This window comes from Cryptotermes secundus, unplaced genomic scaffold, assembly GCF_002891405.2.
Source record: "Cryptotermes secundus unplaced genomic scaffold, Csec_1.0 scaffold1171, whole genome shotgun sequence".
Classification (NCBI taxonomy): Eukaryota; Metazoa; Arthropoda; class Insecta; order Blattodea; family Kalotermitidae; genus Cryptotermes; species Cryptotermes secundus.
In genome coordinates, this window is record NW_019743669.1 from 501,380 (window position 1) to 512,236 (window position 10,857).

At 38.5% G+C, this 10,857-nt stretch overlaps 1 protein-coding gene across 8 annotated transcripts in view; it reads left to right on the forward strand.

The window, feature by feature from the left end:
- LOC111874244 (calpain-A) overlaps window positions 1-10,857 on the forward strand; it is a 218,810-nt gene that overhangs the window by 152,343 nt on the left and 55,610 nt on the right. For all 8 annotated transcript variants that reach the window (XM_023869579.2, XM_023869583.2, XM_023869584.2 and 5 more), the window contains 3 exons: window positions 2,394-2,463; window positions 3,381-3,498; window positions 8,557-8,691. In XM_023869579.2, coding sequence (XP_023725347.1) covers window positions 2,394-2,463; window positions 3,381-3,498; window positions 8,557-8,691 — 323 coding nt within the window. The remainder of the gene's footprint in view (window positions 1-2,393; window positions 2,464-3,380; window positions 3,499-8,556; window positions 8,692-10,857) is intronic.

Sequence of the window (10,857 nt, forward strand, 5' to 3'; positions counted from 1 at the left end):
TTAATCCATGGCTTGTCATGTCGCCAGAAAAGACCAACAAACCTCACATTGGTGTGACTAGTTTTCTGGGCAATGTCACTTAAATCTTTCTCAATTTGATAATTGAGGTTTCTCTCCAAACTGTTACCTGGCCCCCCAACTATAACTACTTGATCTTCCTTACTAAAACCTTTGCACAATTTTCCAATGTCCCCAGTGACATTGCTCAGATCAGCATTGGGCTTGAATATGCTGGTCACAGCATATGCATCTCCCATTGCTTTCTGTAGCAATGTTAAGTTCCCACATTTTCTAGAAATCAGCTCATAGATTGCGGCAAGGTTATCAGCCCTACGCAATGGCCGCCATTTACCCCCAAGAATATTCCAAATATATTCCTGGTACTCATTTCTTTTAGAGGCTGAGTTGACCTCAGGGCCACAGTGCAGCTGGAAGGATTAGGTCAATTGAAAAAAATCCAGTGACCTCACTGGGTCTTGAACCCGTGACCTTCCGGCTTGTGGCATAGTGCCTCAACCAACTACGCTACTGTGTGCTTTTAATCTTTGCTTTAGAATACACGTTTGCATTATGAAGATGTGGGAAACCTGGATGGGACTGAAATTAAACAGGACACTTAAGCTGCTGGTCTATGCTGCTCCATCTGTTGGGAGATACCATGGATATGAGAAAGAAAAACACAGAAACTTTTAACTGATGCTTGAAAGGAAATGCAGAGAAACCTAAGTGTATGTTGATGTCTCCCCGCCAGAATGCAGGGCAAAATCGTAACATAAAAATAGCTGATAATCCTTTGAAACTGTGTCACAGTTCGAGAACGACAGTAAGAGTTCAAAATTTTATTCAGGAGAAAATTAAGATTAAATTGAATTCAGGTAGTGTTTGTTACCATTCAGTCCAGAACCTTCTGTCATCTTGCCTACTGTCTGAAAACATAAGAATTAGAATACACAAAGTATCAAGTTGCCTGTAGTTTTGTGTGACTGTAAAACTCGGTCACTGACATTAAGGGAGGAGGAACATTGACTGAGGGTGTTTGTGAACAGGTACTTGTATTTTGACCAAAGAGGGATGAAGTGACAGGATGTTGGAGAATAGTGCATAATGAGAAGCTTCATAAATTGTACTTCTCGATAAGACTAATTTGAATGATAAGATCAAGGAGGATGAGAAGGGCAGGGCATGTAGCACGCATTGAGGAATGGATATAGGATTTTGATGGGAAACCATAAGGAAAGAGACCAATAGGAAGACCTACATATAAGTGGGTAGATAATATTAAAGTGGATTTAATAGAACAGATCGAAACCTGATTCAGGAGGAAATTAAGAGGCGATTGAACTCGGGTAATGCTTGCTACTATTCAGTCCAGAACCTTTTGTCTTCTCGTCTGTTGTCCAAAAACATAAAAATTAGAACATACAAAACTATAATTTTGCCTGTGGTTCTGTATCGGTGTGAAACTTGGTCTCTGATATTAAGGGAGGAACATAGACTGAGGGTGTTTGAGAACAGGGTGTTGAGGAGAATATTTGGACCAAAGAGAGATGAAGTCACAGGAGGTTGGAGAAAACTGCATAATGAGGAGCTTCATAACTTGTACTCTTCTCCAAGTATAATTAGAATGATCAAGTCAAGGAGGATGAGGTGGGAAGGTCATGTAGCACGAATGTGGGAGACGAGGAATGCACGTAGGATATTGGTGGTAAAGCCAGAATGAAAGCTACCACAGGGAAGACCAAGGCGTGGACAATATTAGAATGGATCTTAGAGCGATAGGATGGGATGGTATGGATTGGATAGATCTGGCTCAGGATAGGGACCAGTGGAGGGCTCTTCTGAACATGGTGATGAACCTTCGGGTTCCATAAAATGCTGGGAAGTTCTCGAGTAGCTGCAGAATTGGTGGCTCCTCAAGAAGGGCTCAGCTCCATAAGTAAGTAAGTAAGTATGGATGGGACGGTATGGTCTTGATTGTTCTGGCTGAGGATAGGGATCAGTGGAGGACTCCTGTGAACACAGTAATGAACCTTCAGGTTTCATAAAATTTTCTGAAATTCTTGCGTGGTTGAGCGACTTCTCAAGAAGAGCTCATATCCATGGAGTTAGTTATAAACTGAGGGCTTTGCTTACCCTGATTTGCATCTCCCAAGGATCTGGGCTGTGTACAAAATTTTTGAGCATCTCTCAATGCATACAAAATAACATACCCTTGTTTGCAGCCACCATAGGGCTGTCTTGTATTTCACCTCTGTTGTAATTGAATGTTTATTCTTTTCCTTACCTTGATGTAAATTTATATCACTAATTTTGATTTGTCTTCCTGCTTACGTGTTTGTGTGCTGTGTCCACATACATAATTATGCATGTGACTTTGTAAATGCTGGTTGCAGGAAATTGCAGATAACCCAGAGCTGTTTGTGGAGGGTGCCAGTAGGTTCGATGTGCAACAAGGAGAGCTTGGTAAGTGAATGGGTGAGTGAGCAAGTTAGTGAAAAGGCAGAATCAGTAGAATAGTTGGTTTCATGCTAGTAAGCTGGAGCAGTGAGCCAATAGGACTTATTTCTTACCATCACGGTCAACTATTTAAATTTTTTATTTGAGTCAACTTTATATCACAAGAGTGAAACCAATTTCACCATACACCATGTAATTTCTTTTGTGCTATATGCACCAATAGAAACACTTTAATTTCTTGTGATGCACTGTTCAGTTTCCAATAATTGTGGAGTACCAGCAGCCAAATCATTATTTTCTAATGCTCAGAGAAACATTTATGCTTTAAGATTTTTACCCTGCAATTCATTAATTAGAGCTCAGATCCCTATTTTTGAGCATTAGTCACCTGCATGTTTCTCTATCACTGTCTTTAACAAGAAAAACACATTTGTACATGATAATATTACTTTATGATGCCTTGATAACTCAAGTTTAATGATGAAGTTCATCTACTCTGTGAACCCTTCTGTGTAAGTATGTTTGATTTCCCCCTGGTGTCTGAATACCGGAAATATGTTTAAAATATAACATAGTAACTTTCTAATGATGACATACTCATAATGGTGTACATCAATAACTGATGATGACGCGCCCTTGAAATATGACTGAGTGCAAATGCCACTTGTGAGTTATAATTTGTCACTGCCATCCACATAGGCACTCCTGCAGCATACAAACTCCACACCATTCTCACATACAGGATTGTGGAGGTTACAAAGGAATTGCTTATCAGCTTCATGCTCTGGCAACTTTGGCCTACTGACAAGTCCTCTCATAACCTATGGATAGGAGGGTGTATAGGTATAAAAATATTTTACATATGTGGGGAAGGCAGGTGAACCACATGGTAACATCACTGACCCTGGTCTCATCTGTTACAGGAGACTGCTGGCTGCTGGCAGCTGTTGCGAACCTCACACTTAATAGGGCTTTGTTCTCACAGGTAGTTCCTGATGATCAGAGTTTTGGGGACAAGTATGCTGGCATATTTCACTTCAGGTATATGCCATGATTTTCTTATTGGAGAGAGTAGTAGTGCCATTCAGGTAGTGCAGAGAAAGTAAAAGTTTCATTTCATTTCATTTTTATTATCATTCAACAATTCATACATACAGGTATTACAACCATTTGGATAGGGAAATTGTCAGTTTTACATCTAATTCTCGTGCATATCTTTACAGTATACACTGTACCAACCCTAATATAGGGGGTTTGTCAGTCATCTGAATAATATTATCTAGATCAGCGTTGCCCAACCTAATACATTTCGAGGGCCAAATTTAGTTTATAGAACACCATCAGGGGCCAGATACAGTGTTTCTTTCAGAAGAGTTATCGGGGAGTATTGCCCCCCAAACTGAATCAGTCACAACCCGTGTAAAAACAAGTACATTTCAACCTATGTATTTAAATTTTACGTTGCACCAATAATATTAAGCCGATATTGAAAATTTCACCAATCGATTTCATTGCCTTCTATCACTTCTACCCCCAGAGCATTTTTTCTTAAAGAAACACTGGCCAGATCATGTCTTATGTTTAGTTTTATATATGCCGGGGGAAAATGCAATTATAATTTAAGAAAGAAAAATAAAATGCCTTGAAATGTGCAATTACTTACCATAAAACAGCACAAATTCCTCTTTCAGCAGGGATGAGCACAAAAGACTTTCAATCATAGTTTTTATGGTCTAATGATTATACCTAAATCCTCATATACACACTGTTTTAATGAGAGCACTGTGGTTTCATAAAACTGGAAACCAATGATATAAAATCCACTTCTAATTGTGAGGTTGCCACTCGAAGAATATGTGATAACACGACATCTGAAAGTCTGTTCCTGTTCTTAGACTTTACATGCTTCAGCGATGAAAACGCTGTCTCGCATATGTAAGTACTTGCAAAAACAGAGCAAAGTTTGAGAGCCCAATTTCGTAACAGTGGGTAACGTTCTGGTGAAAGCAGTTTCCAAAAGTCAATTCCAGTAACCTGAGATGTGTTTAAGGATGGGTCACATTGAAGTTCACAAAGCTCTAATTGCAGATGACCTGGCTGAGATTCTATATCACAATGTATAGGATTACTGAATAAAGAAATATCAGGTCGAAAGCTTTCAAAATCGTTAAATCGTCGGTCGAACTCTGAAGACAAATCTTCAATAATTTCAGTGTAGTCCCTAAACTCCAAGCCTTCTTCTTCTTCTGAGAGTTTCCGACAGCAAGGGAAATGTAGAAGGTTATTTTTGTCCAATGCAGACTTAAATAAATGTAGCTTTTTACGGAAACTGTCAACAAAGCCAACCATCTGACATATTGTCTGCTTCTTGCCTTGCAATTGCAGATTCAGGACATTCAAGTGTTGAGTGATATCAGTGAGAAAGGCCAAGTTTCTCAAGAATTCGACGTCTTCGAGATCATTCTGCAGTTCAGCAGAATTCGTAACCTCTTCTCTTAGGAATGTTGCTATTTCATGACGGAGTTCAAAGAACCGTACCAGACATTTCCCACGGCTTAACCATCTTACTTCAGTGTGCAGAAGCAGGTCCCCGTAAGCAGAATCCATTTCTTCCAAGAGGGTCAGAAATTTTCTGTGAGTGAGTGATCGATTTCCTCCTCTGATCAAATTAGTAATTTTTGTGACAGTAGCCATGGTGGTAGACAGTTTAATTGATTTGGCACATAGAGCCTCCTGATGTATAATACAATGCAAGGTAGGTACAGTAATTTGATTCTGTCTTAAAAATCCAACAAAACCGCTTATTGTCCCTGTCATTGATTTAGCGCCATCTGTTACTATGGAGGACAATTTTTCAAAACCACCGAATTCCTCCACTGCACTCTTAACAGCGTTAAAAATATCGACACCTCTAGTTGTACTGTGTAAAGAGCACACTTTTAACAACTCTTCGAAAATTGTAAAATCTTCCTTAATTGCACGAACAAATATCAGTAACTGATTAGTATCCGAAACATCTGTGCTTTCGTCGAGAGCAATTGAGAAATAGGAACAATTAGCGATAATGTCTTTCACATTATTAGATATCTGGTTGCTAATATCTTCCAGCCTCCTAGTAACAGTCTGTTTTGAAAGGGGCACTGTTTGAAATTTGTTTCCTACCTTATTTTCATTGAAAGCTTCTGCCATCTTTATCGCACAGTTCTTAATTAATTCACCATCACTTAACGCTTTTTTAGCTTTCATTAATTCATATGTCACGAAATAAGAAGCCAGCAAAGCTTCTTCTTGTTGTTGTGTTTCATTGGTAAAAAGAGATTTCTACTGGAAAAGTTTTTTTCTTTAACTGATCGCAGACTACTTTCCTTGATTCACAAGAGTGTTTTCCGAACTTTTGTTTATGATTTGTCACGTAATGCCTCTTTAGGTTTTACTCCTTTAAAACTGCTAGCACTTGAAAACATACTAAACACTGTGGCTTGTGGTCTTTATTTAATATAAAAAAATACTCATGTTCCCACTCAGATTTGAACGCCCTATTTTCGCTATCAACTTTTCTCAATTTACTATTTGACATGCTGTATCACTTACAATAACTTCAAACACAATTTTAATTGAAAAACAGTTCTACACTCACACTCTGTAATCACACTTCACTTATAAAATCGCACTAACTGGGAGACATTTCTGCTAAAACTGGCACTTAAGAAAGGCCAGGACGCCGAGAGAAACGGTAAATATCCCATCGCCGCGAGCAAGCTGGGAATGGTTACTATTTTGAAGGTGTCATAAATCCTTCACCACTACGGTCTTCCTTTCAGTGTCATCTCTCTACAGAAGTAGGGTTGGGGGACTTGGGATTTCCATGACATGAACACAGTTATTAGAAAACAGTTTGAACTGTCCAGCTCGGTAAGAACGTATACACTCAACTGCAAAATGCTGTAAGCTAATGAAACGTCCTATTAATAACTGAATTCTATGCCAATACAGCTGCGAAGTTAAGATTTTTGAAAATAAACCCGAGACTTGGCGGGGGGCCGGAGTAAATCAAGTCGCGGGCCGGATGCGGCCCGCGGGCCGCCAGTTGGCCATCGCTGATCTAGATCTAGTTACCGTTAATTTCATTGTCTTCAAACAAATACAACAAATTAATCGGCTGCATATTACATTTACACACTTGATGAATCAAAAGACATAAATTCATCTACAGAATAAAAGGAATGTGGAGTTAGTGGAGTTTTTATTCTCTTTTACCTGGTAGTGGATGAGTGGCCTGTTACTGTATTACAAAACAGAATTTTCCTGTATTGTTAGACATCTTCCAAAGTTTCTTCTTTCTGTGGCAGAGTATAATGTTGTGTGCCTTTAAATATGGCCTATTTGGAATGTATCTGTTTAGCAAGAATGAAACATGCGTTTCTGTTTCAGAAGGTGCATGTTTAGATTTGTAAAGTGTTAACATATGAACTCTGTCAGCTGCTTACCTTGTGTATGCTGAGTATTATTTCTGATGCTCAGAAATGTCACAGAAATATACTATGGTAATAAAAGGGGTTCAGAGGTACCCAAAACAAATATTAAAAAGTGCAAACTGAAAGACAAAAAGGAATTAGGAAGTATAAAGATATGAACAATTGAGTTTTAATAATTTGGAGCCAGAAAAGACCAAGAGAACTTCATCAGTGATACTGATAAAGGAGGAGATGCTGCTTGTGGTGGTGCTGTTCCTGCATTTACTGGCATGAGCCCCTACATGTTCAGTGAGGCAGTTTTGGTGTGTGTTGATAACACCAGTTTTCTGTGGAATAAAATATGACAACAAGAGGACATACCCTAAGCAGGAAATACCATGCTTATCACTGGTGGCTTGAGGAATCATGCTGAGTTCTATATGTTCATAAAAGATGGCAGAGTATGACTGACTATGTAGATGTTGTAAGCTGGATGGGCCTTGTCTAGGCCATTGTTATGTATACATATATTAAAAAAAAAATAGATGTAAGAAAACCGGAAGTTCTGGGAAGAATGAATTGCCTAATTGCCATTGAAACAACACAGACTGCATAGAGTCCAACAATTCTTCTGTTGTTACATTGCACCATTAACAGTTGTACTGAGCCGTAGCCAAGCTGTGACAAGGGGATTCACCCACAGACAGAGACTGATGTGAGGGATTCATGAAGTGTATCATTGAGATGGGCTCAGGTGCAATGATATGCATAGTGGGTTTCACAGAGATTGGTTCAGGCTCTCAGAAGTTGGTAGGTGGGGATAACAGACAGCATGATGACTCCATAAGCCTGCTCTTATTTTATAAAAATAAGGAAAGTTTGCTAATAAAATGCGAAAGCCACAGGCTTGGTGCCCCAAAGTGTAGCAGCGTGTTGCAGTCTGCAATAGGCTGAGGTATCCCAATAGTAACAGTGTAATCTCAACTGCACTAGATTGGGATGTCTCAGACAAATCATTGTGGCCTGGTCTTTGCTGAGTGAAGGCAAAGTAATGTGATGTGGTCTGTGATGCATGGAAAACCAGAATATACCAGATAGACAATGTGGTATGAGCTACACAGGTCTGGGTATCCAAACTGTAACAGTGTGGTGTAGTCTGTGCTAGGACAGAATAACGCACATAAAGGAAGTTTCTGGTTTTGATATTGTGAATGTAACAATTGGGTGTGTTCTATATAAGGTGAAGCAGTGTGTTGTGGTCTGCACTAGGTTTGGGATTCATGAGGATGACAATGTGATATGGGCCACACTAAGACAGGATGTCACAGATACAGCAACATGGTATGGTCTATGCAAGATAGGGATGTCCCGGTTGTAACAATGTGGCATTCTCTTCACTAGTCTGCAGTGTGCCAGTTTGCACAAGACTGGAATATTCTGGGTGCAATAATTTCTTTCTTAGCTGATTTTCTGACTTGCTGTTAACCCTTTATGATGAAGGCAAAGCTTCCTCAATAAGGTTGGGCTGGAGCAAGGTCATATTTGGGAGATGCCTGGCAGATGTGATGGGTAGCTTGAATTCCAGGTGCGTGTTATTTGTTTGCATGTAAAATTCATGAATTGGTTAGATCTTGTCCTTATGCAGGTTCTGGCAATATGGACGCTGGGTGGATGTTGTGATAGATGATCGCCTGCCCACTTACGGTGGGAGGCTGGTGTTCCTCCACTCGTCAGAGCACAATGAGTTCTGGAGTGCTCTCCTCGAGAAAGCATATGCAAAGTGAGTAGAGATTTCTTACTTATAATTAAGACTTGATGTAGTTCTCTGCTTCTGAATCAGTCCTTGGGTCTCTTTCTAATGACATGACATTAATATTGAATTGTATTCCATGGATCCAAAGTTAGTCAAATGACTGTAGGGTGTGACATATGTCACATAAATACAAAACATATGTACAGTCCCGGTGGAGTTCTCACGAGAGAGAAACCAAGAATACACAGTGACTACACACAAGGCTATTTAAAGATACATAAGTTATTTTCTAGAAAATAGGTATTCATCAACAGAGTAGAATGAGTGTGTATTTAAGTATCGATTCAGTGCTATTTTAAATTGTGCTTCTTCATTCATAAGACCTTTGAGATCAGATGGTAAGTTATTAAAAATTTTGATCCCAGCATAACATGCACTTTTCTGAAAGCATGAGAGGTTAGCAGTTTGTTTATGAAGGCAGTTATTGTGTCTTGTGTTAACACTGTGTACATTCAAATTCATCTGAAAATGTTCTTTGTTATATGTAATGAAGTTTATTAATGAATATATATATATTCACAAAAAAAAAAAAAGTTAAGATCTGTAGTCTCTTAAATAGATCTGTACAGGAATTATGGGATTTGACACCCATCATGATTCTAACAGTTTTCTTTTGCAATGTAAATACCTTTTTACTGCCAGGTGAATTACCCCAGAAAATTATTCCATACTTCATTAAAGAGTGAAAGTAAGCAAAATAGATTGATTTGAGAGTATCATTGTTACTAATATGTAACATGAATATAACTGCATAACATGCTCTGCTTAGCTTTGGAATCAACTGATTATCATTATATCAAATGTTTAATGGATATTGTGGTGAGTTTCATGTTATAAATTTTATTACTAATGTTATATTTTAGCGTCCTGTTGCACTGATTTAAGTCCATGATTTTTTTCAACCGTCTTCCAGTGCATACATTCATCTATCTCACTCCTCTCTCTCGCACTACATGTTTCGGCACAAAAGTGCCATCTTCAGGTGCTTATGCGATTTACGATAAAACTAGTTCACTGCATGCCTTGCCGTCTTCATANCAGAGGTGTGAGATAGATGAATGTATACACTGGAAGACGGTTGAAATAAATCATAAATTTTATTACATTTGTTTTTTATAGGTTCAGGGACAGCTTGTTCTCAGAAAAACATTTACTCATTTCGAGAGAACCTTTTTTCGATAACATGCAGAACTCATCTAAATTTTTACCAGAAATTATAACATTAGTGTCATCTGCAAATAATTAGTGGTATTGATGAGGTCCTTAGTGTAGGAGGGAGGTCGTTTATATAAATTAGGAAAAGCAAAGGCCCTAAAATTGACCCCTGTGGAACTACATGTTTTATTATTCCCCAGTTTGGGTAGGTACTTTGGATTGAATTTGATGATTTTATTTCAATCTTTTGTTTTCTTTCTGTTAGGTAGGATCTGAACCAACATAACATTCTTCGATAAATGATATAACTCCGTCTCAAGTGCAAACAATATATTTTGTGTCTTTGATCTTGCTTCCCCACACTACATGTTTCGGCCTCAGACGGCCATCATCAGGCGTATAACACTCTCACGTTGCTGTCACACTGCACCCAGCTCAAAATTTAACATCTAAAACACTCTCCCTGTCATTATCAACTTCCAATCCGTTGATAGCTGTCTGGCTCGTAGATTATTTCACACACGTTAATTTTACTTTATTGTAATGGCACCATAATAAAATCTTTAGTTCTAATTTTAAAACCTTTAAATTCTTTCTCCAAATTTTAAAATTTTAAAATTATTAGGGTTATTCGCCCCATGTTTAAAGTGCTGCAGCGGCTAGTTCTTGTTTCCACACTGTATAGTTGTTATCTGTAATATACAAATATATTTGTATTACCATCTTATGTATGTGGTGTTTTCTTATGTGTGTATATTGTTATTTGTACTTATGCTGTGTAGTCTTTCTGTGTGCGTGCCGCTGCTATTCTTTATTACATGTGCTGTCTGATGTACTGTGTGCTGAGTTTTATGTTGGTGAGTGTAGGGGGGAATGGGTAGTGGGGAGAGGAAGGTACCGTTAGTCTGTATATATTTCGTGTATCGTTTGAAATATGGGATTGTGTGTTTCTATGTGTGTATCATTCATGTGTAGGCC